Source organism: Sinohyriopsis cumingii, chromosome 1, assembly GCF_028554795.1.
Source record: "Sinohyriopsis cumingii isolate HCF-2022 chromosome 1, ASM2855479v2, whole genome shotgun sequence".
Taxonomy (NCBI): domain Eukaryota; kingdom Metazoa; phylum Mollusca; class Bivalvia; order Unionida; family Unionidae; genus Sinohyriopsis; species Sinohyriopsis cumingii.
This window is the reverse complement of record NC_142961.1, coordinates 99696410-99708987: the sequence shown is the minus strand read 5'-3', so window position 1 is coordinate 99708987 and position 12578 is coordinate 99696410. Positions and strand designations below refer to the sequence as shown.

Here is a 12578-nt window from a genome sequence, read left to right as displayed (position 1 = left end):
AGGCCGACCAGTCCTACACTAATGCTGAGCACCAAGCGAGGCAGTTGTTTGTACCATTTTCGTAAGTCTCTGGTATGACTCGGCCAGGGATTGAACCCACATCCGAGGCGGACACTCTAACCACTAAGCCACCGAAGCGGTTGTCACTCGGAGGAAGAACTAACAGGCACTTTGAGGAAGCACTATAAGGAAGAACTTACAAGGATGCTGAGGAAGAACTAACAGGCACTCAGATGATGCACTTTAAGGAAGATTTTACTGGCACTCTGAGGAAGAATCAACAGGCACTCTGAGGAAGCACTTTGAGGAAGAACTTGTAGGAAGTCTGATGAAGCACTATGAGGAAGAACTTACAGGCACTCTGAGGAAGAACTAACAGGCACCCAGAGGAAGAACTTACAGGCACTCTGAGGAAGAACTAACAGGCACCCAGAGGAAGAACTTACAGGCACCCAGAGGAAGAACTAACAGGCACCCAGAGGAAGAACTAACAGGCACTTTGAGGAAGCACTATGAGGAAGAACATACAGGCATTATGAGTAAGAACGTACAGATACACTGAGGAAAAACTAGCAGGCACTCAGAGGAAGCATTAAAAGAAAGCAATAATAATAATAAGTAGCTATCAAAGCACTTAATAAAGAAGATAAAATTTCTTTTTATTTATATGGATTAAAAAATCTCATTTTTATCATGATACCTGCAACCCAAAAAGTGAAGAAAAGCAACTCAGTATGCAGTGTGCTAAGACTGCAAGCATTATCAATCTTTGTGGAAGTTTTATCAACACCTTTATTGCTAAAGTACAAAAGTGAAGAAGATTATGGTCATATGTTCCGTAAGTGCACACTATAAATTTGTCATCCAGCTGTTGAGACTTACTCACATTGAAAAGATTATATACAGTAAATAAATAATAATTAATAGTATGTGAACAAATTGAAGCAAGTAAATATGTATGATTTAGTTCAGGTATGAAACTTTTTGACAAACAACCATCAGTGATAAAGTATCATTAATTCCTACTTGATATAAACTGAAATAATGAAGTCCTATTTGTTACAGCAGTCTAATGTAGCAGTCCAGATGTGACCAAATGTTCTTTAATAGCATATGAGTTATTCTGGCTCAGATCCAATATAGACCATGATCAGATGTTCTTTAATTGCAAATGAGCTTTTCTGGCTTAGATTGGTGGCCTTGAGTGGCTGAATGGTCTAAATTGCTCACCCTTATGGCCATGATTAAATGTTCTTCAATCCCATTCTGGCCAAGACCTGATCCAGGCCATAATTAAATGTTCCTTAATCCCATTTTGGCTCAGACCCGACACAGGCCATGATTAAATGTTCTTTAATCCAATTCTGGCTCAGACCCGATACAGGCCATGATTAAATGTTCTCTAATCCCATTGTGGCTGATACAGGCCATGAATAAATGTTCTTTAATCCAATTCTGGTTCATATCTTTAATCATATTTTGGCTCAGGTCCAACACAGACCATGACTAAATGTTCTTCAACCACATTCTGCCTCAGGTCTGACACAGACCATGATTAAATGTTCTTTAATCCCATTCTAGCTCAAGTCCAATATGGACTATGATTAAATGTTCTTTAATCACATTTTTGCTCAGGTCTGACACAGACCATGATTGAATGCTCTTCAATCACATTGTGGCTCAGGTCCAACACAGACCATGATTAAATGTTCTTTAATCACATTGTGGCTCAGGTCCAACACAGACCATGACTAAATATTCTTTAATCACATTCTAGCTCAAGTCCGATACAGACCATGACTAAATGTTCTTCAATCACATTCTGCCTCACGTCTGACACAGACCATGATTAAATGTTCTTTAATCCCATTCTAGCTCAAGTCCAATACAGACCATGGTTTAATGTTCTTTAATCACATTTTCGCTCAGGTGTAACACAGATCATAATTAAATGTTCTTGTACAGACACAGTAAATTAACTGGACTGGAATGTTGTTCCTTGTAGACACAATAGATGAACTGGGCTGGAATGTTGTTCCTTGTACAGGCATAATTTATGTCCTGTTGACTAAGTAGGATTTGAACCATGATAGGGCTGTATCATAGACACCAAATACATTCAGGAGATGATGAAGTAATATATCATGGTCTATTGTGTCAGACAAGTCAAGGAGGATGAATACTAATCTTTACACTATCAAAAGCAGTGAGAAAGTCATTAACTAGCCTCAGAAATGCATTTGATGTACTGCGGCAGACTGTACATTGCTAAAATGATTATTTGAATAATAATAACAAAAAATATATTTTTCATATAGTTTCATATAATTATGGCATGTAATAACTTTTCTTGCTCAGAGTATGTTTTCATGTTAGAATCCATGGAATTATCACAGAAACAGACTAACTTGATATCAATACTTCAGATACCTTTGTCAATCGAAGTTTTTCATGCAAGACACCTGATGGTCAGGCTGTGCTTCTACAGTAATCCATTATGGAACACTGCCATCTCACCTATGTCTGTGTGGGTTCGAGTCTCGGATTCAGCCAATGTGGATATGCGAGAAAGCTTGCCAGTAGCTTCTTGTGGGTTGGTGGTTCTTTCCGGGGTTATCCCGAGTTCTTCCTCCACCATTAATACTGGCCGCCATGTATAGCCTTTCTTGTGCTGAAAAATGGCTTTAAACCCTACATATAACAATAACATTTAGAATTGTCAACCAACATACGAAAACAGTATTTGAAGCTAAAAATAAAAACCAGATACGACTTTAAAAAGTCCAAACTCTCAGCAAAGAATATTTATTCATATGTTTGGCCCTACTTTGAAAAACAATAGGAAACGTAACAATTGGTTTCATTTGACATGTCATTTCTGTGTGTATGTTGCCTACAGTGAGATAGATGATAGTGGTCTAAATCAGTTGTATTTATTGGATGACGTGCCAATTTCCCTTTGAATATTGTTTATTGTGGGAGAGTCGACAGTTGCCACCACAGGAATTAAAAATATAAAGATCACGTTGAACTGAGTGATGTAGCAAGAACTAATTGACCTTGAGATCGGAACTGCTGTTTCTGAAACTGAACTGGAGGTCATTAAGTCATGTCGACTCACTGTCAAGTGTTTGTTACATATCTTTTAGGTGGAAATGATGATGCCATAATCTGTTCCTTGCATCAGACCCGATTTTTAAAACTTTTCGGATACAAATGTTTCAGGTCAACAAGAGCAGTGCACGATATTCGATCACAACTTAACAGACGATTGATCTAACATGTGAAACAAATATTGCTGGCCTTAGTGAGACATTCTTGGTAGGGGTAGCAGATATATGTAACAATTGGGATTGAAGAGTCAAGCCACTATCTTAGTACACAAGATGTTTTGAAAATATATAGTGCATTTTATATTTTGAATACCTTCCCTGAACACATTGACATTAGGAATATAAGTGTTGCTACCTGCTGAATGTATATATCATATACAGCAGTGGTTCTTAACCCATGTTAAGTTGTGCCGTAGGTGCTGATCAATTAGCACAGGGGTGTCCAAAGTCCAGCCCGCGAGCCAATCATGGCCCGCGCTAAGATTTCATATGGCCCGCAGTTTCGGTCATATAATGTATTATTTATGGCCCGCTAGCACACGAAACCTTCTCCGCTCATTTCTGCCATGGCGACTGAAAAGAAAAAGAGGAAAGTTGAAAGTGAGGGCTGCAGCTTTTGGAGAGATAGGAATTACAATACTTTTTCACTGAAAATCGAGGCAGTTGTGTTTGTCTCATTTGTAACGAGACAGTTGCCTTGTAAGGATTTCAACGTAAAGAGACACTACCAGACTAAACATGCTAACATATATGAGACAAGCTAACAGGGAGTAACAGCGCTGAAAATGTGAAGCAATTCCAAGCTTCTCTGGCATTACACAGCGATTCTTCACGCGGGCATGTGAGTCAAAGGAAAATATCACCAAAGTTTGCTACGAAGTGGTCATGTTAATAGCTAAACATGGCAAATCCTTTACTAAAGGTACATTTATCAAAGACTGTGTCATGAAAATGGTGGTGAACATTTTCCCCGAGAAGAAGCAAGAATTTATGAATGTTTGCCTGGCAAGTAACACTGGCACGGAGAGTGGAGGACATATTGTCAGATATTAAGAGACAACTGAGGGACAGGGGAGTGACTTTTGATTATTTCTCATTAGCCTGCGATGAAAGCACCGATGCTTCTGATACTGCACAGTTCTTGCATTTTTAAGAGGAGTTGATGACAGCATGAACGTAATAGAGGAGCTGCTTGACCTCCAAAGCCTTAAAGACCAAACCAGAGGAACGAATATATTCGTTTTTGTTTGTGATGCTGTTGATGATATGAAACTACTGTGGAGTAAAGTTTCTGGGATCATTACCGATAGTGTGCCTGCCATGGCCGGTGAGCGAAGTGGATTGTCCACACTGATTTGCAGTAAAGTCAGCGAGGAAGGAGGTAACACTATTAAACTACACTGTATAATTCACCAGCAGGCTCTCTGCGCCAAACATCTCAAATTTGATCATGTTATGAAACCAGTGGTAAAGGCTATCAATTCTATTAGCTATAAAGCTCTGCACCACCGACAGTTTCAGCAGTTCTTGCTTGACATCCAAGATGAATACGGAGACACAATGTATCACAATGATGTGAGGTGGCTAAGTTGGGGGTCCGCAATGCAGCGAATTTTCTCTCTCAGAGAAGAAATAAGACATTTTTGTGTGAAAAGGGCAACCGATGAAAGAATGTCCGATCCTGTATGGCTGGCAGATTTGTCGTTTTTGGTTGACATAACGAAGCATCTGAATGGGCTGAATGTTAATCTTCAAGGACGAGATGCAGTGGTGAACCAGCTATACGTTCACGTCAAGGCCTTTGGAACGAAGCTACAACTTTTCCAAAGACACTTGTCCCAAACAGAGCCCTGCACCATGCACTTCCCAGCTTTGAAAGAGGTAATTGACAGTTTACCACAGGACAACATCGGTGTGCAAATGAAGAGTTATGCAACAGCTACCGCATCTCTTTCTGTGGAACAAAACAAACACTTTAGGATTTTCCTGTTATTGAAAAGGACATGTTGCTTTCTTCTTCACCCTTCTCCGTGGACCCTGATGATGCTCCTCCACAGCTGCAGCTAGAGCTCATTGAGCTGCAGTGTGACGATCAGTGGCGTGACAAACATCAGCAGCTTTCTTTTGTTGACTTTTACGGACAGCTGGATAAAAGCAGATTTCCAGAAATGCGAACATTTGCTAAGAATATTCTGAGCTTATTTGGCTCCACATATTTGTGTGAGTAGACATTCTCTGTCATGAACTTAAACAAGAACCGATTGAGGTCAAGACTAAGTGACTCCCACTTACGTGACATTTTACGCATCTCAACCACTGCCCTCAAACCAGACCTGGCCTCTTTAGTGAAATCCAGATCTCAGTATCACCCTTCTCATTAGTGTCAGCAAGTTATCGGTTTCTTGATCAATCTGAAATTGAGTGTTTTGAATGGTAACATCTGTCACTTGTAACAGTGAAAAGCCAAAAGCACACTTATGCTCTTGGACTTATGTCACTTATTTTATTAAACACTTGAATAAGATTTGGTTGTAACAGTTGATGTTATGTACCTGTATATGTGGCACAAACTATTATTTATCTGAAAGATCTTTTAAAAGACAAAAGCAAAATTCACTTATTTTCAACTTTAGTGATAACAGAACACTTTGCATTAGTTATAACTCCTGTTTAAAATGACCATGAGGCAAAGATATTTATCTAACTCGGGCAAATTTAAGGTATTACATACAGTTCAATGTTATCTGACTCTCCAGATATGAATGAAAGGCAGAATTGTGTTTATAGAGTTGTTCATGTCTCCTTGAATGGCTTATATTTAGTTACATTGTCATTTGAAAAATAAAGATAATTGTGACAATACAAATTATTTCATTTCTTTATTGTTTTTTTTTTGTTTTTTTATATTATTTATTCATTGTTCTATAACAGTGTATATTTGCATATAACTTTTATGGTTTAAAAAAACATCAGAAGGAACTATTGGCCCCCCGTCATCTTCACTTTATCAAATCTGGCCCTCTTTGCAAAAAGTTTGGACACCCCTGGATTAGCAGCATTGGGTCATGCTGATTTTCGCAAAATAGTCCGACCCCATAAATAAAATTGCCAACAAAAGTTAGGTTACTGTATTTACTGTAAATGTTTGGACAGCATTTATGTTGTAACATTGTACATGATGGGAAACAATAAATTATTTTATAAAGTAAGTTTAGTATACTGTATCTTGAGGTGTTGGAAGAATTTCGGAAAACCCCAACAAGAACCACCAATCCACAAAACTGATGTTCCAGCAATGATTTCTCTAAAATAAGTTTTTTGCAAGATTCCAATTTTGTTAATTTGAATTTCAGGTCATTCCACTCGTTCTGGTTGAGGAACTGAATCAGGCAGCATCTGTACCAATAAAGACTGCAGAACAGCTGGATTTATTCCTCAGGTTCCAACATGAGATAGGCACAATTCTCTACTTCAGGTAAACAAGACAATTCATGTTTATTTTGGGTTCAATAATTGTTGTACCACTGCTGCATAGGACCTTAAGTTTTCTCAATCTGATTTAAGATGATGAAGGGATGGGAGTAGTAGTGTGGAGTGTTACGCTATATTTTAAATTCCATGAGTTCATGAGGTTGTATATATCTGATGCATGCATACCTGCATTTTGTTCTACAGTTTTGTATACAGTACATAAACTCCACTATCATCATCAAATAAATTAACATTTGCATTTTCTGTATGTGCATGCAGCATTTTTGTTTTTCACAGACACATATTTAGCATCCATTTATATGCTGTTCTCGGACTGCTATGGTGGCCTAGTGGTTAGAGTGTCCACCTCGGATGTGGGAGGTCGTAGGTGCAGACCCTACCCATGTCATCCCAAAGACTTAAAAAATGCTACTAACAGCTGCCTCGCTTGGTGCTCAGTATTAAGAGGTTATTGTAAGGACTGGCCAGATTGGTGTCAGGATTATCTGACTGGGTGGGACATGATACTACTTGTCTGCAGCACGATGACCCATTGCTAGACATCATACACACACACACTCACATGCCATTCTCATCCATGACAAGATAACAAAAATGCTTTTGAACAGACACCTGTTAGTTGTCATGACTTTAATTCAACCTTTTAGGTGTTTCCTAGTTCCACCATTTGATCAGATAAATGATCCATATTGGACACAGTTCTAATTAGTGGATATTGTTTACTTGATACTAAAACAAACAATGACCACCAGTTAAACCTCAATATAACATATATCACTGTCTGACACACTGGAAGAATAACCATCAATTTAGAGGAGACAAGATACAAATCAAAAGAGTATCTTCTTTTAAAAGGGGTGATGATGAGTAATGTGCATTCTTATAAATGGGGACACATTTAGAATGCCTCTTTTAATGGGACACATTTTAATGCCTCCTTTATGGGGGACCATATTTAGAATTCCTCCTTTATGGGGGACACATTTTGAAAGCCTCCTTTATGGGGGACACATTTGGAATGCATCTTTTACAGGGGACACATTTGGAATGCATGATTTATGTGGGACATATTTGGAATGCATCTTTTATAGGGGACACGTTTGGAATGTATCTTTTTGCTGAATATACAGTTAAGATCAGATAATTAGGGTTGAATCAGTGAGGTGGGTTGCTGAGGGACATTACCATCCACATCATCTTGTTGTTTTTGTAGAATATTTAATTAACATAAATGAGTACATGTGCTTGCAACATATGTCTCAGATGAAGTAAAATAATAGAAATGTAAACGACCAGTGCTAAAAAGATCCGATAGCCCAACTCCACTGACTCCTGTAATATTAGGTCTGGTCCATAATCCTGTATTAAAAATGAGGTGCCTATCAGGCTTGTCAAAAACTATAATTTGCCTGAGGAAACTTTGATTGTGCAGATGAAATGTGTAAATTTTCAAGATGTTGACATACCTTCCATAATACATCACAATCTAAATCAGATGATCACTGTCCTATGTGAAATTGAGATCTGATTTTAATCAAATTGAAGTATGGTGTGCCATGCTTAAAATACAATGAATAACTCCCAAACCCCTTGATATGGTCATGCTCTGAGATAACACAATTTTTAGCATTCATCAAATAAAACCCACACACTTGCAGTATATGCCTGTTAATGTTGCACGTAAAAACGGCAACAGTCATGTTTGGAGCTGATGTCAAACAAACAACTTGGACAATTTAAATAATAGCAATCAAAAGAAAATAAATCGGGTATAAACCACTGTTTCACATAATTGGCTGACAGTAGCTAGAGAGATGTGTTCAAAGTCTGCAGTGGGTGAGCTCAGTGTTCTTATTTGCATACGAGGTTGGATCAGGAAATGGAGCAGTTTCTTGTCAGTACTTCAAATCGATGATAGATGCGTGTACAATAACAAAACTTATTACGTGGTACTGCCTTGAGTGTTAATGTTTAAGCCATATCTATTTTTTTTTGAAAGTTTGTGAACAGCGGCAACATTTCTTTGAAGTAGGATTGTACTGCATATAAAGAATGCAAAGATTGATCATTTCAGTTGTCGTAATGTTATTCAAGTGTACTTCATAAATTTTTTGCCAATTAATAAAACAATTAGCTATTGGCCAAGTGCACCACAGATAAATTTCAGAGCTCTTGGTTGACGGAGTTTTTCTTTAAGAAGCACGGCAGGTAAAAAGAGAAATAGAAGGGGAGGGTATTAATTATATGCAAATACTGCAAACAAGAGATTGACATAATGTCTACTCGATTCTGACCAGGATTCATTCAGAGAATCACGAAGAGAAGTTTGAAGACCAGGACCCTCCAGTTACTAGTGAGTGTAGTGAACAGTCTCAGGGATCGTCCTGGGCTTCGCCAATGTCGCAAATTGCGATTTTTTTTCCTTATTGGCGACAAAAATATCCCATCTGGCGATTTTTTTGGCGACATACTTTTTGGTTATTTAATTTGTACATACAATCATGGATTTGGACTGGATAAATTAAAAGGCAGAACGAAAGGAAGCCACAAACTTGACAAAGCAATGCATTGGAATCAATCTGTTACACAAACGATCCTTTGTTCTTATTGACAACCCCATCTTTACAGTGCATTGTTACATCATAATCTGCTTATGCTGACATCTGGGCTGAGGACTGTATGCTGCGATACAGTCAATCATGCTACCGCACTATACCTACAACTGACCGACTTAAGAAGACGCGAATAGAACAGATATAATTAATTGTATGGCTAATCCTTCTGTTTTTTTTAAATACATATACCAATACAATAGTTTTGCTGAACATTCATAGAAAACTGATAACCTTTGAAGTACCGACTACTGTGTATAAATACAAAACAAATGGAAAAAATCTCAATCACAACTACATCTGTCGCCAGTGCAGCATTTTAGTCATTGATCTTTTCCTTTTGCCATCAGTCTCGTGTTACGGCTGCAGAGACTTAAACTCCGCAACAAGAAATAGCAAAAAAAACCAACAAAAAAAAAAACAGTTTTGCATAATTAATAATAATTATTTATTTCTCAAAATACAGGAGTGAAAGAATCCCTAAATTGGGTGTGAATTTATGCTTATATATACGGTCCAGTATTGGTGTTGACTCGTGTAAGTTTCATTCGTGGGAACGGAGATCCTATTTTTCTTGTCGAGACAATTTATACAGCATTCAGTGATCATTCTTGGGAGTTAGGAAGCAATTCGCTACAAGCTTTGGGAAGCTAGCCATGGGGGGGGGGGGGGCTGCTGAGAGACTACTGGTGTCACCTGTCAGCACTGTAGACTGTGAACGTGGATTCCGTATGATGAACCTCATAAAAACTGACATCAGAAATAAGCTCTGCATCTCATCTCTCGAGAATTTAATGAGAATCAGCATGTACAGATGTGAAAAATTAGACTTTGAAACTGCATTCAACAAGTGGGCAGCCCTAAAATCGCGACGGATCTTCATGTAACACTTTGTAACATTTTGTTAATGCTTGTTGTAATTAAAGTATTAACTAACCCATCTTTTGTAATTTTCATTGCCTGTTACATTAATAGACTAAATTAACACTTGGAAAAATGTACACTACTTGTTTTGGCGACACTTTTTGAAAATTGGTGACAAAATATTGAGGTTGGCGATTTTTTTTGCGACAGCTTTTTAAAAGCCAGGACCATTCCTGACAGTAATGACAATTGCGTCATCTAAACCATATTAAATATATATATGAATTATAGCTACTTCAACATTTTTGTGACAATATTAAAAAGGAGGAAATTTAGGGCATGTGAAACTTGGAGTCCTGGCTTGTGGAGTTTCAGTCAGGGAAAGTCACGAGCCAAGGGCCTGTGTCGAAATCAATTTCTTTGAACGCTGATAACTAATAATTGTATTGATGACTGATGAATATTAAAGTAACTTGTATAGGCTAGGTATGGTTTTGTATCAATTGCCACCTCTTATTTTGATGTGTATCAGTTTGGTAAAATTATAGATGCATCAATACATCAATATTGTTTCATACCTAATTGTTATTGCCAGAAGTGGAAAGCCATTTTCACATGGGTTGCTTTTCCCTATAAAGCTTTGTATGATGTCTAGTTCCTCCTAAATGAAACCGATACTGATCTAACATCCAGTATGGGTACCTTGATGTCATCTCCAAAATGAAACCGATGCTGATCTAACATCTGGTATGGCTACCTTGTTGTTGTTGTTGTGGGGTTTAATGCCATTTTTTAGCACATGATAGGCTATACATCGTGGCCAGTATTAATGGCGGAGGAAGAACCCAGGAAAACCCCGGAAAGAACCACCAACCCATGAGAAGCTACTGGAAAGCTTTCTCACATACCCACATTGGCTGAATCCGAGACTTGAACCAGCACAGACGGAGTTGAGATCTCAGTGATCCATGATGGAGAGTGCTTTAGCCCACTCAGCCACTATGGGCTCCTGTGGGTACCTTGGTGCCATCTTGTAAATCTTGTTATTGCTACTTCTCCTGAATAGCTAGATACATAGACAAGGTGTTTTCACCAAAAGACTTCTTGTGGTATATGAGTGAAAATAATGCAAATTATGACCAATATGGTACTAATAGTTTCAACAGTTAGGAACTAAAATGAAGAAACTGTATTTTCTGGGATTTCCTGAAATTATTTTCATCCAGTGGAGCATTAATCCCTCTGAGGGACTCTTGTCTGATAGTTGTTGTGCTTCTGTCGAATTCAGATGTGCATTTAGCTTGTTATTCTATAATGCCACAACATATTTCCTCTTTTCATTTGTTTCTTAATTTGACATAAGGACTTTGCTGTAAAACCTTGAACACTGCAATGCCAAGACGATTATTGCAGATTTTTGCTTCTTAAATAATTTTCCATATCTACTCAGGCTTCCATTTGTTATAACTGTGAATCAAGCTATACCTGTGAATCAAGCCTGCAGATTGATGAACAAAACATTGTTCCACACACTGCAACAATTTTAATTTATTTATATACTACAGATGTGGCCAGTAGACTTTGTTAATGTTGGCCTATGCATACATGTCACTTGTTTGACCTTGCTCTGTTTAGTTCATAGTAAAGAATTAGCCATATCACCATCATATCAGGTGTAAGTATGACATATTCATACACTTTATTTTAGAAATGAGTTGAGATTGATTTAGCACAAGCACAAGTACTGTAACTTAACAAAAGACTGGAAACAAAAGAGATTGGAAATCAAGCAGAGGGTGGGAGAGTCGCCACTGTTGGAAACTTGCTTCATGATTTCTTAAAATGGTTATATATGACAAACAGGACCCACATGGCATTCCCAGTAGCCACTAACCTCATGAACATAAATGTTTTCCCATTGCAGTCACAGTAGCCACTAACCTCATGATTCTAAATGTCTTCCCTTTGCAATCAAAGTAGTCACTAACTTTATGAATCCAAATGTCTTTCCTTTGCAGTCACAGTAACAACTAACCTCATAAATCCAAATGTCTTCCATGTGCAGTCAAAGTAGCCACTAGCCTCATGAATCCAAATGTCTTCACTTTGCAGTCAAAGTAGCCACTAACTTCATGAATCCAAATGTCTTTCATTTGCACAGTATTGATTAATCTCATAAATCCAAATGTCTTTCCTTTGCTGTTAATAGACTGGATGCTGAGAATGCTTCAATTTATTTTACCTCCCTTGGCAACAGGTAATTTGACATTCAGGCATGAGACTATATCCATTAGCCATCCATCCATAGTTGTCATTATTTGCTGAAATTGTATTGGGCAAATTTAGCCAAATTCAGTGAAAACATTCATGAGAACATGCTCTACCAAAATATTTTTGACAGCCCCTCCCCTCCCCCCCCCCGAAAGCAACATTATGCCCTGGGTAATAACTATATGGAAAGCTTATTTTAGTTTTAGCTTCTAAAGAAGTACTGCTT

At 37.9% G+C, this 12578-nt stretch overlaps 1 protein-coding gene across 1 annotated transcript in view; it reads left to right on the top strand.

The window, feature by feature from the left end:
• Positions 1 to 12578, top strand: part of LOC149807436 (uncharacterized) — a 203936-nt gene that overhangs the window by 56782 nt on the left and 134576 nt on the right. Inside the window, exon 8 of the mRNA XM_089955710.1 lies at positions 6467 to 6588. Coding sequence (XP_089811836.1) covers positions 6467 to 6588 — 122 coding nt within the window. The remainder of the gene's footprint in view (positions 1 to 6466; positions 6589 to 12578) is intronic.